At 43.8% G+C, this 18,909-nt stretch overlaps 1 protein-coding gene across 3 annotated transcripts in view; it reads left to right on the forward strand.

Moving 5' to 3' along the window:
* Positions 1 to 227: 227 nt before the first annotated feature.
* pipox (pipecolic acid oxidase) overlaps positions 228 to 18,909 on the forward strand; it is a 35,708-nt gene continuing 17,026 nt past the window's right edge. The window contains exons 1-5 of one of the 3 annotated variants that reach the window (XM_037268442.1): positions 228 to 541; positions 2,268 to 2,416; positions 15,746 to 15,959; positions 16,078 to 16,260; positions 18,544 to 18,696. In XM_037268442.1, the coding sequence (XP_037124337.1) occupies positions 431 to 541; positions 2,268 to 2,416; positions 15,746 to 15,959; positions 16,078 to 16,260; positions 18,544 to 18,696 (810 nt within the window). In that variant the 5' untranslated portion in view covers positions 228 to 430. The remainder of the gene's footprint in view (positions 542 to 2,267; positions 2,417 to 15,745; positions 15,960 to 16,077; positions 16,261 to 18,543; positions 18,697 to 18,909) is intronic. The other 2 variants (XM_037268443.1, XM_037268441.1) reach the window with 2 other exon arrangements.

Genomic DNA, 18,909 nt, shown 5'->3' on the forward strand with positions numbered 1-18,909 from the left:
ACATTTGTCTACGTTTTCATGCGATCTGCGGAAGTAAATAAATTTATGACACAGATGGAAAATGGCCTCCTCTAGTAGTACTGTATTTTTACCAATAGATGACAGTGTTGCTCTATCCCACCACTGCACCGACAGTTCATGTGGTCAGTCCAAAGTGAATAGCTGCAGATAATTTCTCTGTTTAAGTAAGGACTAGCGCAACCTGAGCTAACACACTTGAGAATGTCCCCGATCAACTCTTTAAGACAAATTCCCTTGGAGTTGGGCGTTGAGGCAACCTCATGCAGGACGTTGTTTTTGCCCAACTGACAGTTCATGAGAAATATAACTGAATATTTCACTTTTACTCCACCTACTGTCACTTTAAAGGGTGGCGCTAGCGGCGGTGAAGAAGTCAGCAAACTTCAGTGTTGCAGCTTATTTATCCGCGATGTCTACGTTTGAGTGTTATGACTACATCGTAATCGGTGCTGGAATCCAAGGATCTTTTACATCTTACCAGCTGGTGAAAAGGAAAAGGAAAACTCTTCTCCTTGAGCAGGTGTGTCTAACGATATCTCGTCGCAACTACCCGTGACAGTTTGAGGACTTGGTTTTTCGTCAAGCTGAATTTAAAAGTCGAAAAAAACAACTTTTCTCTCCTTAGTTGTATCATGTTGCGCATGCATGCATGCTGTGGATGAGGGATGGGGATTCTGTTGCATGGGTTGAGTACGCATTGAGTAGTTGTGTTTGTATAAGAATTATCAATAATAATTATAATAATTATAATAATATATTGTTGAATAATCTATTATTATTACTTTTTAAGCATTCGGCATACACTAAATTCTGCTTTTAAATAGTGTTTTAATTAAATCATAAATCAATCCAATGTAGAATGCCGATTTTTTTTCTGAACAACGTTATTGAATAACTTATGATGTTGATCTTTGCACAATTCTGAGTTTCAGAATGAATGGAACTGTGGAAATGTAGTCTCTATTGCTGTAACCAGTGCAGTAATGGCGTATCATATCGAACCAATCAACAGCTGCCTTTCTTTATCTTGTATCGGAAAACTGATAACTCAAAGTAGTCAGTCGCCAATAGGTTCTCGCATTCCCACAGCTAGGAGGTGGTTTTCATTAAAAAGATTTTGACCATCGTGCAGATTATGAGTTCCACTTTACCTCCTTTTCCACACAGTAACATTACACTAAAATACTTCGATGCCATGCCACAAATCCAAGAAGCATTCATCTAAGCATGTGTTGATGATGTTAAGCTGCACGGAGAATATTAAACTTCTGTTCATATCAATGAATATTAAGCATGATTATTTATTTCAAAAATCAGCAACGGCAGAGAATACATGAGTTGAATAAATGAGCTGTCGGAACAGTATGCAAATGTCTGGTGACGTTATTATTTATATACAATTAGTATTGCCATTTTTCTCGTAAAACTAACTAATAAGGGACACCCACCATGGGATCTCATGACCATGGGCCCCACCCTATGAGTTGAATGAATGAGCTGTCGGAACAGTATGCAAACGTCTGGTGACGTTCTTATTTATATACAATTAGTATTGCAATTTTTCATATATGAAGTTAATAAGGGACACCCACCATAGCATCTCATGACCATGGTCCCCACAGGTGCAGACCCTGTGGGATGATGAATTGGTGATGTAACAGTGTTACCTTTTTATTTGTGTCAATGTTGATCACAAACTGCTGCATTTTTCAATCCTTTTGGCAGATGTGGAAAAGTAGCCAACCCTAGACCTTTAGATCATTTTTTTCGACAGCTACAATGAGATGTTCAAGAGCTAACCTCACTGTGTTGTGTAGTACACATTGTGTACTATTTGCACTTTCCTTTCATCAAGTTGCCAAAGACAGCGTTTTGAATTCCATAAATCCTATTTGTATCATTTACACTAAGCACTGATTTGATCAAAGAATATACCATATTTTTCTCGAGACTGCTCGATGCAACCTACAACCCCAACTGAGAACTCATCTGCATTCTTACTAAAATCAAACATTTTGTCTGTGACCCTGCATTTAGGACTGAAATAATTAACAGTAAGGGGAAATATTATTCTGTTGCCTTTATTTAATAGTACATCAGTCTCTGCCTATGTTATGTCCATCCGTACTTCTTGCAACTGAGCAATTGTTTCACATGACTTTTAATTAACCATTCTATCATCCGTCCATCCATACCATCCCATCCCACCCCAACTATAATTTTTTCCCATGTTTTTCTGATTTTAGTTTACTCTACCTCACACTCGAGGGAGCTCCCATGGCCAAACCCGTATAATCCGTAAGGCTTACGAGCAGGACTTCTACACACAAATGATGGGTGAAAGCTATGAACTGTGGGCTGAGATGGAGAGGGAGGCTGGTGTCAAACTGTACAGGTAAAATGGCAGCTGGATCGAGATTCTGGCCACACAAAGAGTTTCCTTAGATTTAAGATTAGGGCTGCAAATTGTCTAAAAGGTACATCAGGACATCTCTCTCTCTCTCTCTCTCTCTCTCTCTCTCTCTCTCTCTCTCTCTCTCTCTCTCTCTCTCTCTCTCTCTCTCTCTCTCTCTCTCTCTCTCTCTCTCTCTCTCTCTCTCTCTCTCTCTCTCTCTCTCTCTCTCTCTATATATATATCATCATCATCGGTTTAAAGTCCACTTTCCAGGCGCTGCTGGGTTGGACTGGATTCTCAATATGGCTTTCTTCCACCGGGGACGGTCCATGGCCTTCTCGTGGTTGAGAGTGCCTATACTGAGAACATTTTTGGAGCAAAACGTTTTACAGCCGGATGCCCTTCCTGACACCAACCCAAGGGGAAATTGATTTTCTGTAGGGGTTGACTCCCTTAGCCCATTCCTCTCCCGAGGAGCCCACTGGGCAGTGGTACTATTTAACCCATAGTTGGGGGCTGGTTCGTGGGCACCAGGGCGTGTCCACACACCGGTGGGCCTGCGTGCCGCACGTCTAGGGGCCAAACCTTCTCCGAGTCCCTTGTAGTTTAGCCTGGGTCCGTGTTGTACCCAGTTACCATGTGTCGCCGCGTGGAGGCACTACATAGGGCTTGCTGTTAGAGAGGCTATGTACTGGCAGGGAGAGACTTACGCACTCGGCTCTCCCGTTCGCATACTGCTAGCCAGCGGTGAGGGTTGACAGTGAGAAGTGACATGCACTGGGCACTCCACCAACACTCCACCAACACACTAGACGCATCATAACAACCCGACTTGGTCTTATGAAGTCAGACACACATATATACAGTGCCTTGCGAAAGTATTCGGCCCCCTTGAACCTTTCAGCATTTCGCCACATTTCAGGCTTCAAACATAAAGATATAAAATTTACATTTTTTGTCAAGAATCAACAACAAGTGGGACACAATCGTGAAGTGGAACGAAATTTATTGGATAATTTAAACTTTTTTAACAAATAAAAAACTGAAAAGTGGGGCGTGCAATATTATTCGGCCCCTTTACTTTCAGTGCAGAAAACTCACTCCAGAAGTTCAGTGAGGATCTTTGAATGATCCAATGTTGTCCTAAATGACTGATGATGATAAATAGAATGCAACTGTGTGTAATCAAGTCTCCGTATAAATGCACCTGCTCTTTGATCGTCTCAGGGTTCTGTTTAAAGCGCAGAGAGAACCATGAAGACAAAGGAACACACCAGGCAGGTCCGAGATACTGTTGTGGAGAAGTTTAAAGCCGGATTTGGATACAAAAAGATTTCCCAAACTTTAAACATCTCAAGGAGCACTGTGCAAGCAATTACCGTAATTGTCCATGTATAATACGCCCCCATGTATAATACGCACCCTAAAAATGGCATGTCGATGCTGGAAAAAAGCCTGTACCCATGTATAATACGCACCCAAATTTTGACTCCTACTTAAGTCCATAAACGTAAAATTATTTCAGAAAAAAGATCATCTTTGGGAACAACCGGATGTTATTCTGCCGGTCAGTATCACTGCGCATGCGCTAGCAAACTCGATAGCGGAGAAATGTTTCGGATTTGTGTAGGGTACATTGTGACAGCAAACGAGCAGGTGATCGAGCAAGCGTCTGATACGAGAGCATTGTGTTCGTATGGAGCGTGTTTGAAGTGAACAGCAGAGAAGAAAGGAACAAGGCAAAGTGTTGTGAAATAAAATATTACCTGTAATACGCATTTAGGTAGAGAACTGAAGTCTCGCTCTTTATATAGCTGACGTGTCTTGCACATCCGTTCTGTGCATCTGTAATGGCGGCCTCCGTATGATATCCGGTTTGCGATGGAGATTAAAAAACAAACAATATTTGACAATAACACACCATCAAGGATTGCACCATCGCATCAAACGATGTCGTCAATTATGAATTTTACTGACTAAGTGTGTTGGGCAGGATGGCTGAATGCGATGCGCGATTGACAACAAACAAGAAGAAAGGTGATTTCAAGTTTTATTTCGAGGGAGATTTTCTTAAAAAAAAAAAAATACCCATGTATAATGCGCACCCCAGATTTTAGGGCAATAAATTAGTTACATTTTTGCGCATTATACATGGAAAAAGACGGTATATTGAAATGGAAGTATCACTGCGCATGCAGTAGCAAACTCGATAGCGAAGAAATATGTGAGACTCTCAACGGGATCACCAATATTTGAGTGATGTTCCAGTTATTTATCACAATTATTTATTATTATAATAATAATATATATAATAATTATTTATTTATTATTCACAATTGTCATGGTGATCTTTCTGGTGATTTCTTAACTAGGCTGGATGTATTTTTTTTGTTGGCGTTGATTTCTCCGACTGCCCAGAAAGGCACCACCGCGATCAGTTAGGTTAAAATGAAAAGAGAGGAAAGTGACGTGTGGACATGTGAAAAAGGCGGCTCTGTATTGGAAACCAAAACCTGCCCCTCGTCGTGACTCGGAGCCGCAACAAATGTTTCGGATTTGTGGAGAGTACATTGTGACAGCAAACGAGCAGGTGATCAAGCAAGCGTCTGATACGAGAGCATTGTGTTCGTATGGAGCGTGTTTGAAGTGAACAGTAGAGAAGAAAGGAACAAGGCAAAGTGTTGTGAAATAAAATATTACCTGTAATACGCATCTTATTTGCTGATTGAAACTGCTAATTAAACTGTGAATCGAAACTAATAGGAAGAAAACTGAACTCTCGCTCTTTATATAGCTGACGTGTCTTGCGCATCCGTTCTGCGCATACTGTAATGGCGGCCTCCATATGAGATCCGGTCTGCGATGGAGATTAAAAAACGAACAATATTTGACAATAACACACCATCAAGGATTGCATCAAGACTGACAGCCAGGCTGCTGCTTATGCTCGCAAACTTTTGTTTGTTATCTCCTACCAACTCACGCCAGTATTTCTCAGATTTTCTTCTCCTGTCGACTATGGACTAACTTGGAACGAGTTGTCGTTTCCAATGTGGTAATTTCAGCAATCAATTGATTAGAAACTAACGGACGAGGTCGATCGGAAATTGGAGTTTGGAGTTGATGAGCTAACTAGCCGCGAAGCTACAACACACTGCTTCACTGCTAAAAACCAACAAGCGCGTCCCAAACATGGGTCCGAAGAAGGCATCAACGGCTCCCCTCTTTTCGGTCGAGGAGGGCGAGGATATTAAAAAGGCGTTGGACTTCCTCACTGAAGAAGTCTCGGCTGTCAGGTTGGAGCAGAAAGCTATCCTCAAGCTGGTCGAGGAGGTCAAAGCTCTCCGCATCCAGAATGCGGAAAATGAAAAGAAAATCACCTTCCTGGAAAGCAGGGTTGCTGACCTGGAGCAGTATACCAGAATCAACGACGTGATCATCTCTGGAGTCAATACCAAAGCCCGGTCATACGCCCGGGCATTGGCCGCTGGCGAGGGAGGTGAGCCGGATGAACTGGATGTTAGCTCCACGGAGCAACAGGTGGCTACTTTCCTGCAGTCCAAGGGGATACAGCTGGACTGCGACAACATCGAAGCTTGCCACCCTCTGCCCAAGAGGAGACCCGGAGACAAACCCGCTGTCATCATGCGGTTTGTCAACAAAAAACACAAGATTGCACTATTAAAACAAGGAAGAAAGCTGAGAGGAACCGACGTCTACATCAATGAGCACCTGACCAAGCACAACGCTGATATTGCCAAAAAAGCACGCTACCTGAGGAAGCAGAAAAAAATTCAACATACCTGGACTACAAACTGTAAAATATTTATCAAGCTCAATGGAACACCGGAGGAAGCAAAAGTGCTGATGGTAAGGAGTATTGAGGAGCTGGATAGATACCAATGATCATCATGCAGGACTGTAAGGTAAACTCTACTCACAACCATGACACACATCGAAAGAAATCAAGCATCTACACCTGAAGACAACAGTAACATAACTCAGAGGATTAGTGAACACGACAAACTGGAACTCCAATCATTTCAATACACTGACCACAGTTCACTGGATATGGAACATGATATAGACCCGGATAACAACTTCTTTAACTCAATCAACAATAACTGCAGTTATTATACTGATGAAGAATTTAATAGAATCAATATAGATAGCAAACTGTCTATTATACATATTAACAGTAGGAGTCTGTACGCCAACTTTACAAACATTAAGGATTATCTTCATCAGTTTACTCGCCCATTCAACATTATTGCAATAACGGAAACATGGATCAACACAGTAAAAGGGGCGGACTTTGAGCTGGAGGGATATGACTTTATACACATAGATCGACAAAACAAAGGTGGAGGAGGAGTTGCGATCTATGTGGAAAAGACATTAAACGTCAGGGTGATAAAGGATATGTCAATGGTAGTTAACAACATATTGGAATGCATAACAATTGAAATACTCAAGGAAAAAAAGAAAAATGTGATCATTAGCTGTATATATCGGACACCAGGTTCTAGCATTGAACTGTTCACAGAATGGATGGAGGAGGTGTTTTCGAAAATCAGTTACAAAACAATTTTCATCTGTGGGGACTTCAACATTGATTTACTCAATCCAAACAAGCACAACCTGACCGAACACTTTGTTAACACAATATATAGCATGAACTTGTATCCAAAAATCACTAGACCAACCAGAATAACTTCTCACTGTGCCACTCTTATTGATAATATATTCACAAATGACATTTTAAACAACACCATAAGTGGGTTATTAGTCAGCGACATCAGTGACCATTTGCCAGTTTTTATGGTTTTTGATGACAACTATAAAATTATCCAACCGGCCAAAAAACAGGAATACAGAAGAATTAAAACAGAAGAAACAATAAACGCATTTAAAAATGGTTTAATGTCACAAAACTGGGATATTATATACAATGAAAATAATATTAAATGTGCATATGAGGAATTCTTAAAATTTTTCAAAAGGTTATATGACAAATACTGTCCTGTAAAAGTAAATAATAGGAAACTAAAGTATGTAGATCATCCCTGGATCACAAAGGGCTTACAAAATGCCTGTAAGAAGAAAAATACACTTTACAGAGAATTTATAAGACAGAGAACTAAAGAGTCAGAAAATAAATATAAACAATATAAGAATAAACTAACTAATATTAAAAGAGCTGCTAGAAAAGAATACTATAGTAAAATATTAAATGATAATAAAAATAACACCAAAGAAATATGGAATATAATGAATACTGTAATAAAAAATGGCTCTAAGATTTTAGGACAATAAATTAGTTACATTTTGCGCATTATACATGGAAAAAAACGGTATATATATATATATATACTATACTATATATATATACTGTATTGCCCCGAATATAAGACGACCCCTATTATAAGACGACCCCCTCTTTTTCAAGACTCAAGTTTGAAAAAAGACTTTTTGACTCAAGTTTGAAAAAATACTTTTTGAACACCAAATTTAATTTTCATACAGAAAATAATTACAGTACATCTGAAACAAATGATTATAACAATATCCATCCATCCATCCATCCACTTCTTCCGCTTATCCGGGGTCGGGTCGCGGGGGCAGCAGCTTCAGGAGGGACTCCCAGACTTCCCTCTCCCCAGCCACTTCATCCAGCTCATCCCGGGGGATCCCAAGGCGTTCCCAGGCCAGCTGAGTGACATAGTCTCTCCAGCGCGTCCTGGGTCGTCCCCGGGGTCTCCTACCGGTGGGACATGCCCGGAAATCCTCCCCAGGGAGGAGTCCAGGAGGCATCTTGATGAGATGCCCGAGCCACCTCGTCTGGCTCCTCTCAACGTGGAGGAGTAGCGACTCTACTCCGAGTCTCTCCCGGATGACCGAGCTTCTCACCCTATCTCTAACGGAGAGCCCGGACATCCTGCGGAGAAAACTCATTTCGGCCGCTTGTATCCGGGATCTCGTTCTTTCGGTCAGGACCCATAGCTCGTGACCATAGGTGAGGGTAGGAGCGTAAATCGACCGGTAAATTGAGAGGTTTGCCTTTTGGCTCAGCTCTCTCTTTACCACGACGGACCGGTACAGAGTCCGCATTACTGCCGACGCTGCACCGATCCGCCTGTCGATCTCGCGCTCCATCCTCCCCTCACTCGTGAACAAGATACTTAAACTCCATCACTTGGGGCAGGATCTCATCCCCGATCCGGAGAGGGCATTCCACCCTTTTCCAATCGAGGACCATGGACTCGGATTTGGAGGTGCTGACCCTCATCCCGACCGCTTCACACTCGGCTGCGAACCGCTCCAGTGAGAGCTGGAGATCACGGCCTGAAGAAGCCAACAGCACCACGTCGTCTGCAAAAAGCAGAGACGCGATGCTGAGGTCCCCAAACCGGACCCTCTCAACGCCTCGGCTGCGCCTAGAAATTCTGTCCATAAAAATTATGAACAGAATCGGTGACAAAGGGCAGCCTTGGCGGAGTCCAACCCTCACTGGGAACGAATCCGATTTACTGCCGGAAATGCGGACCAAACTCTGGCATCGGTGATACAGGGACCGAACCACCCTTATCAGTTGGCTCGGTACTCCGTACTCCTGAAGCACCCCCCACAGAACCTCCCGAGGGACACGGTCGAACGCCTTCTCCAAGTCCACAAAACACATGTGGACTGGTTGGGCGAACTCCCATGCACCCTCGAGGATCCTGCTGAGGGTATAGAGCTGGTCCACTGTTCCACGGCCAGGACGAAAGCCACACTGCTCCTCCTGAATCCGAGGTTCGACCTCCCGACGGACCCTCCTCTCCAGCACCCCTGAATAGACCTTACCAGGGAGGCTGAGGAGTGTAATTCCCCTGTAATTGGAACACACCCTCCGGTCCCCCTTCTTAAAGAGGGGAACCACCACCCCAGTCTGCCAATCCAGAGGCACTGTCCCCGATGTCCACGCGATGTTGTAGAGACGTGTCAGCCATGACAGCCCCACAACATCCAGAGCCCTTAAGAAATCCGGGCGGATCTCATCCACCGACCTCAGTGACTTCGACCCCAGAGATTGGAGAGTCCGCCTCAGAGTCCACAGGCCCTGCTTCCACAATGGAAGGCGTGTAGGTGGAATTGAGGAGGTCTTCGAAGTATTCTCCCCACCGACACACGACGTCCCGAGTCGAGGTCAGCAGCGCGCCATCTCCACTGTAAAGAGTGTTGACGTTGCACTGCTTCCCCCTCCTGAGACGCCGGATGGTGGACCAGAATTTCCTCGAAGCCGTCCGGAAGTCATTCTCCATGGCCTCGCCAAACTCCTCCCACGCCCGGCTTTTTGCCTCAGCAACCACCGAAGCCGCGTTCCGCTTGGCCATCCGGTACCTGTCAGCTGCCTCCGGAGTCTCGCAGGCCAAAACGGCCCGATAGGACTCCTTCTTCAGCTTGACGGCATCCCTTACCGCCGGTGACCACCAGCGGCCCCATGGGCGAAGGCCCGGCCACCAGACGCTCGCCTTCGAGCCCCGCCTCCAGGCCTGGCTCCAGAGGGGGGCCCCGGTGACCCGCGTCCGGGCGAGGGAAAACGAAATCCATTTATTTTATTCATCATAAGGGGCTAGTGTGAGCCATGCTTTGTCTGGCCCCTCACCTAGGACCCGTTTGCCATGGGTGACCCTACCAGGGGCATGAAGCCCCAGACAACATGGCTCCTAGGATCATAGGGGCACGCAAACCTCTCCACCACGATAAGGTGACGACTCACGGAGGGGATTATAACAATATATTCAAGAGAAAAAGCATGATATTTTGCCTCATTCAAATACAAAAACTGTCTATCACATCTTAATATCTGAACATTTAAATATGTAAAATAAGTGCAATCACATTTGTAAATGAATGGCTTCTGGTTTTTGAAATGTAAATAAACCAATCTACTGTGATAAAATAACAAAATTGCAATAACGTCAAAGTCAAAGTCTGCTTTATTGTCAATTTCTTCACATGCCAAGACACACAAAGAAATCGAAATTACGTTCCCACTATCCCACGGTGACAAGACATAGCACACAATACACAGACAAGTAAACAACACAAACAAATAAAAACAAGAAGGCACAAAGTGAATAAATAAGAGTGATGAATAAACAATAAATAAACAAGTAACAAAATAAATAAGAGGAGCAAAAATGGAGCAAGTGAGCATACAGCATACAGTCAGAATCACATAGTGCAAAAGTACAGGACGCTACGCAGAAGGGGGGAGAGAGTTCAGGATCCTAACAGCCTGGAGTATGAAGCTATTGGTGAGCCTGGTGGTGCGGTTAACTGCATTAACCAGCAAAGTGAAGTCTAACTGTAGTCTTGAAACAAATCTGGATGAGGAAAAACATTGCAATAAAATAATGCAAACTGCTACCGCTATTGTTGGGGAACCTGAGGACTGTATATGGTTGGCTCGGATGCTTATGCTCTTTTCGCCCCCGGGTGTCGGTCAGAACACAGGAGGGAAGACGTGGTTCAGTTTTGATTGCTTAACTGAATTATTGGCAAAAAATACTAATGAATAACCATAAATGAAATACTCTCGGCAACACACCAAACATAAGTCATCGATCGAGACAACAAAATACATTTGATGGCGACCGTTAGTCGCTGCATAACGGCTACTCGTACGATGCGAGGCAAACTTAAAGGAGCGCGCCGGAGCTGTCAATCAAACGGCGCGCACACGAAGCAAACCGCGATCGGACAACACGATCACAGCAACATACAGGACTGTCTCAGAAAATTAGAATATTGTGATAAAGTTCTTTATTTTCTGTAATGCAATTAAAAAAACAAAAATGTCATACATTCTGGAGTCATTACAAATCAACTGAAATATTGCAAGCCTTTTATTATTTTAATATTGCTGAGTATGGCTTACAGCTTAAGAAAACTCAAAATTCCTATAAAATTTGAATATTTCCTCAGACCAAGTACAAAAAAATATTTAAAACACCGAAACAAAATCAATCATTGGAAAATGTCCATTAATGCACTCAGTACTTGGTTGGGATTCCTTGTGCACGGATTACTGCATCAATGCGGCGTGGCATGGAGGCATGGATGCCCAGGATGCTTCAATAGCAGCCTTTAGCTCATTTGCATAGTTGGGTCTGGTGTCTTTCAGCTTCTTCTTCACAATACCTGTTAGGTTTAATTCGCTGACTGAATAACTATTAAGAGAAGAGCATCAGCAAACAAACCACAAGTGAGACGGAATATTAGTTCTTTTCTCGCGAGGAGTGCAGTACAGATCGCTTACAACAATCTCACTACACTAAATATCTGTATGCACTCCTGCGCTTTTTATTTGGATTTGCCCTACCCACAAAATGAGATAAAGCCCCTAAAGGGGAGGGGGAAAACGCGTGGGCTTTGTCTCGTAAGCAGAAAAATCACAAGGTGTTACATACTAAAAAGGAACAGTGTGATGAGGAGTATGAGTGATCAGCAACCATTCTTTGTGTCTGTGATGAAATCAGGGAACATGAGTGATCACTTGCAGGTTCATTGGGGGGTGCGAGATAGCGATGAGGCATGTTGTTGATCAGATCAAAAGGGTCTTTGTTAAAAGGAACTGTCTTGGTAGATGTCTTCATTTTGCTGAGTTGTCCGCTGCGACCTGTCGGACCCAGCTGTAACCTCTCTCTTCTGTGGTACATCATAAAAACAGCAAGGCCAAACAGCAAGCATATATTGCAGTAATATTGCGGTAAAGCATCGATTAGAGAACGCATGATTACATATATATACATTTTTTTAACAATACCCCACAAGTTCTCTATGGGGTTCAGGTCAGGGGAATTGGCAGGCCAATCGAGGACAGTAATGCTATGGTCAGTACACCATTTACTGGTGGTTTTGGCGCTGTGGGCAGGTGTCAGATCATGGTGGAAAATGAAATCATCATCTCCATAGAGCTTTTCAGCAGACGGAAGCATGTAGTGCTCTAAAATCTCTTGGTACACAGCTGCATTTACTCTAGACTTGATGAAACACAGTGGACCAACACTAGCAGCTGACATGGCTTCCCAAACCATCGCTGACTGTGGGAACTTCACACTGGATTTCAAGCAACTTGGATTTTGCTTCTCTCCAGCCTTTCTCCAGACTCTGGCGCCTTGACTTCCAAATGAAATACAAAACTTGCTTTTGTCTGAAAAGAGGACTTGGGACCACTCTGGAACTGTCCAGTGCTTCTTTTCCATAGCCCAAGTCAGACGCTTCTTCCGTTGTCTTGAGTTCAGAAGTGGCTTGACCATGGGAATAAGGCTATTGTAGCCCATTTCCCAGACACATCTGTGAACAATGGCTTTTGATACCTGGACTCCAGTTTCAGTCCACTGTCTTTGAAGCTCCCCCAAATTCTGGAAGTGACTCTTCTTCACAGAGCTGATAAGGCTGCGGTCATCTCTCTTGGTTGTGCAGCGTTTCCTGCCACATTTCCCCCTTCCAACAGACTTTTTGTGGCTGTGCTTTGAAACTGCACTCTGTGAACAGCTTGCTCTTTGAGAAATCTCTTTTTGTGTCTTACCCTCCTGATGGATAGTGTCAATGATGGTCCTCTGGACAGCAGTCAGATCAGCAGTCTTGCCCATACTTGTGATTTAGTTTACTGAACCAAGCCGAGTGTTTTTCAAGGCTCAGGAAACCCTTGCAGGTGTTTCTAGTTAATTAGACCATTCAAGTGGTTAGTTGAATACCCTATTAGTATACTTTTTCATGATATTCTAATATTTTGAGATAGGATATTTGAGTTTTCTTAAACTGTATGCCTTAATCAGCAATATTCAAATAATAAAAGGCTTGCAATATTTCAGTTGGGTTGTAATGAATCCAGAATGTATGAGATTTTTGTTTTTTTAATTGCATTACAGAAAATAAAGAACTTTATCACAATATTCTAATTTTCTGAGACAGTCAAAGTCAAAGTCTGCTTTATTGTCAATTTCTTCACATGTCAAGACACACAAAGAGATCGAAATTACGTTCCCAGTATCCCACGGTGACAAGACATAGTACACAATATACATACAAGTAAACAACACAAAAAGTAAAAACAAGAAGGCACAAACAATGAATAAATAAGAGTGATCGTTGAGCAGACGGATGTCGCCCTCACAGCTCTGCGGCGCGGGCTTGTAATCCGTGATGGTCTGAATGCCCTGCCAAAGGCTCCGCGCGTCCTTGCTGTCCTTGAAGTGGGCGGTAATCCTGCAAGAGAACGCCCTTTTCGCCTCCTTGATGCCCCGGGACAGGTCGGCCCTCGCTGTCCTCAAGCCAGCCTCATCCCCCGCTCTGAAGGCTTTGTCCCTGGCCCTCAGCAGCCTGAGGACAGGCCCAGTCAGCCACGGCTTCCAGTTAGCCCGAGTGACGATGTATTTCGAGTGGGTCACATCATCAATGCACTTCTCGACGTAAGAGGAAACAGAGTCAGTATACTCCTCTATATCCGTCCGATCATTGCAAGTGGCCACCTGCTTAAACATTTCCCAGTCAGTAGAGCCAAAGCAGTCTCGAAGCACATCAGAGGCACCCTCAGGCCACACTCTAACCCGCTTGCGAACCGGCCTGGATGCTTTCACCATTTGTCTGTACGCGGGCAAAAGCATAACAGTGATATGGTCAGAAAGTCCAAGATGGGGGAGGGGGGCGGCTTTGAAAGCTCCTTTATGTGAAGAGTAGACCAGGTCCAGGAAGCTGTCACCACGTGTTGGAAAATTAACATGTTGGTGAAGCCTCGGAAAAACAGACTTCAGGTTAGCGTGATTAAAATCCCCAGCGAAGATGGTGAAACCGTCAGGGTGCGCCGTCTGTTGTTCACTGACAGACTGGTACAGTTCACTAAGAGCCGCGATCCTGTCGCCTTCGATGTTGGAAGGCGGGATGTATACCGCGACTAGCAGAATCGCAGTAAATTCCCTCGGCAGGTAAAAAGGACGGCACTTAATGATCACAAACTCCGCCAGTGGCGAGCAGTGCTTGCATACCACTACAGAGTCCCGACACCATTCGTCACGGATGTAGACGCATATTCCACCTCCTCGCGATTTTCCCCCTTTTACAATGGCCCGGTCCGCCCGATAGCACGCTAGCCGCTCCAGATGTACAGCAGAGTCCGGAATGTTGACAGTCAACCAATTCTCAGTGAACACGAGCACACAGCAGTTACGCACTGTCCGGTTCGTAGATCTCAGCAGGCGAACGTAATCCATTTTGTTGTCCAGCGATCGAACATTCGCCAGAAGAATGGAAGGCACGGCCGGGCGAGCTGGGTTGGCCGCCAGCCTGGCCCGGACGCCTCCGCGCTTGCCCCTCTTCAGCCTCCTCGCACACCGCTTCCGACGCTCCCTAACCGGGGGAGGAATAGCAGGGGAGTCCGGCGACGTTTCAGGACGGAGCAGTCCTAGCTCCTTTAATGTCCCCGCTTCAAAGTCCAGAACGCCACAAAACTCGCTTTCGCCGATGTCGAGCAGAACCTGCCTGCTGTACTTGTAGCACGACTCAGTACGACGAGACGAACACACAAAACTCTCGGACAAACACTCATTAAACGAACAAAACACCGTACGGGCGGGACAGAGAGAGGTCGCTGCGTGTGCACGCGCCGCCATCTTGAAAGAATCTTATTCTTATGTTGTCTGTTTTTGCTTTGGAAGAAAATGGAAAGAAAGTGGTTCTTTTCCCCTTATTAAAACAAGTAGTGCCCCGCATCGTCTCTGATAAATGTGGCGCGATCAAACTCGTGCGAGGCACGTCACGCCGCCGTTCATTTTGCATTCGATGTGAATGTACGTAATAAGAACTCTTTCGTAATTTTTTTTCACAAAAAATGATCTCCCTCAGAGAAATCAACATTATTGCGGCTAATGTGAATATACATTTGTCCTACAAATCATTCTAAATCCTAAAAAAAAATATTTTGCCAACTCTGTGCGTTGTCTGCCATCTAGTGGTGATTGATGATATTGCAACTAAAAACTGTAGTCTACCCCTGTATACATATTCACAGTCCGGGACCTGTGGATATCCGTATTTGTAGATGGATATGCATATTTTTTGTGTTTCAGATTCTTCATGGTTTGTACTGGAGTTTTCTCCCCATTCCTCCTATTTTTCATGTAAAATGAAAATCAGCATTGTTGAACAATTTTTATGGTGGGGGGTTATTTATTAAAAATATCTTTTTTTTTTGGTTGGGTTTTTTTTGTTTTTTTAATCAATTTGGAAATGTTACATCCTGATTTGTCTCTTATCAATCTGCAACCCACCTTCCCCTTACAGACGAACAGGACTTCTGGTGATGGGACCAGAGAACAGTCGGCGCTACCTTGACTTTAAGAGCACCCTGGAGAAGAACAAGATTTCTATGGTGGTGCTTACCCCTGACAATTTCAATCAGCACATTCCTAATGTCATCTTGGCTGATGGGGATGGTGCTTTAGTGGACACCACTGCTGGAGTGTTATATGCAGATCGAGCACTGAAGGTTGCACAGGTACAGCACGAGTGCAAATGATAGTTTAAACTCTGTCCAGAAATGAACCACAAAAAATGTTACTAACGGCCTTACAAATTATACAGTAGGTGTGAATTATTTTGTTTCTGTTTACCAGGAGCAGTTTCAGAAGTTGGGTGGTGTAATTAAAGACCAAGAAAAGGTAACAGACATCAAGCCTGGCCCGACTGTGACAGTGTCGACATCTGAGGGTGTTTATCAAGCCAAGGGACTTGTGATTACCGCTGGACCTTGGACTAGTAAATTGCTGGCCAATGTTGACCTACATCTTCCTTTAGAGGTAATAATTAGTATTTTCATGTTATAACAAGGCAGCTCAGTGGAACATTGGTTAGCACGTCCGCCTCACAGTTAGGAGGATGCCGGTTCGATTCCACCTCCGACCCCCTTGTGTAGAGTTTGCATGTTCTCCCCACGCCCGCGTGGGTTTTCTCTGGGCACTCCGGTTTCCTCCCACATCCCAAAAACATGCTTGGTAGGCCGATTGAGCATTCCAAATTGCCCTTAGGTGTGAATGCGAATGCGGACGGTTGGTTGTCTCTGTGTGCCCTGCGATTGGCTGGCAACCGGTTCAGGGTGTCCCCCGCCTACTGCCCAATGACCGCTGGGATAGGCTCCAGCACACCCATGACCCCCGTGGGGACAAAGCAGTACAGAAAATGGATGGGATGGATGTTATAACCTCTCCTGGACCACCAACACTGCATCACTGGTGAAGAAAGCTCAGCGCCGCCTGTACTTCCTGCAGAAACTCAGGCGAGCAAGTGCTCCTCCGGCCATCATGACCACATTCTACCATGGCACCATTGAGAGCGTCCTCTCCAGTTGTATTGCTGTGTGGGGTGGCAGCTGCACTGAATACAACATGAAGGCCCTGCAGCGCATAGTGAACACAGCTGGTAAGATTATTGGTGCTGCACTCCCCTCCCTGAAGGACATTTACACCTCCCATCTCACCCGCAAGGCGACCACGATTGTGTGATGTGAGTCACCCCGCTCACTCTTTGTTTGATCTTCTGCCCTCTGGGAAGAGGTACAGGAGCCTGCGCTTCCGCACCACCAGACTCACCAACAGCTTCATACTCCAGGCTGTTAGGATCCTGAACTCTCTCCCCTCTCCACCCTCGGCTGCATAACATCCTGTACTTTTGCGCTATATTCTGACTGTCTGCTGTATGCACACTTGCTCCATTTTTGCTCCTCTTATTTATTATGTTATTTGTTTATTTATTATTTATTCATCGCTCTTATTTATTCATTGTTTGTGCCTTCTTGTTTTTACTTTTTGTGCTGTTGTATGTATATTGTGTACTATGTCTTGTCACCGTGGGATAGTGGGAAACGTAATTTCGATCTCTTTGTGTGTCTTGACATGTGAAGAAATTGACAATAAAGCAGACTTTGACTTTGATTTTAACCCCAGATTATAATAGGTATGATTAGAAGCAGTGATGCCAGTAATGTAGTACTAACGTGTTACTCCAAAATGTGCACTTTTCCACTGACAATTAATCTAATGCATAATGTTTTTCAGTCGTTATCAGACTACACTTTCTTATTGTTATTGTGTAGAAAGTATTTACTTGTATTTGTAGTCATTCTTATCTGAAGTAGTTCCACCATCCAGCGCCTACGAACGTTGCATTTACACACCTCCCGGTTGAAGCAGTGAGAAATAATTGATGAAATAGAGCAATAATAGATGAAAATAAACACCACTGTTATGAGTTTGTTGCTGATCAATAATAATGACGTCACATTCTGGCATCCCACGTGTGACGCAACAGTAGGGCATGTTAAGGCATACTCTTGATAAATTGATCAATTTAGATATAGATATATACTTGGCCCTGGGCCCAAAGTTAGACATCGCATTTATTAAGTAAATACATGTTTTCAACAATATCCACTGAAAACTGCAGTGCCTCACAAATATTTGTTAAACATTGCAAAAACAATTTACTGTGTCGACAAAACCGATCAATCTAGATCAGGGGTGGTCAATTCCGGTCCTCACGGTGTCCTGCATGTTTTATAGGTCTCCCTGCTGCAACAATCTGATTCACATGATCAGGATTGTTATCCAGCTTCTGCAGACCTTGCTAATTATCTAACCATTTGAATCAGGTGTGTTGCAACAGGTTGACATAGAAAACATGCAGGACACCTGCCCTCGAGGACTGGAATTGCCCACCCCTGATCTAGATATACAGATACAGTCATATGCAAAAATTTGGGCAGCTCTGATCATTTTCAAGATTTTCCTTTATAAATCATTGGTTGTTCGGATCAGCAAAAGGAAATAAACAATTACAATGCAAAACTCTTACCAAACAAACAAAATGTTTTGACAAAAACATTTTCTTTATTAAATCAACTGCCCATCTTACATGGGGCTGGACCCAGAGTTAGACATCTCAGTTTTCATTAATACCCAGCAAAAACGGCAGCAAATATTTGTTAAACATGGCAAAACCATTTTACCGTGTCGACAGAATGACCTTGTTGCCAAAATGTGCAATGGAAAAAAAAAGTGATTTTAGTCCCGTTTGTGTTACTGTAGGTGGTGAGAATCAATGTGTGCTACTGGAAAGAGAAGATTCCTGAGTCATACCATGTGAAGAAACGGTTTCCCTGCTTCATACTGACTGAAGGAGAGGAGGCTAAAGAGGATATTTACGGCCTGCCTTCCAATGAATACCCTGGCCTGATGAAGGTACTGTATGTCTCAGCATGCAAAACTAACAAAGTATGTACCAGACTTTGGTGAAGTATGTTCCGCAGGCCAAGTCAAATAATGTATTGTGTTGCAATAAGCACCACTATCAGTATAATTTTGTGAATTTTAAACAGCACAAATGACAAATAACCATATCTCCTAGATACCAGGTACCTCTGGAGAGGAAAAAAACATCTGCTATGATCTGGA

Source organism: Syngnathus acus, chromosome 13, assembly GCF_901709675.1.
Source record: "Syngnathus acus chromosome 13, fSynAcu1.2, whole genome shotgun sequence".
NCBI classification, from domain to species: Eukaryota; Metazoa; Chordata; class Actinopteri; order Syngnathiformes; family Syngnathidae; genus Syngnathus; species Syngnathus acus.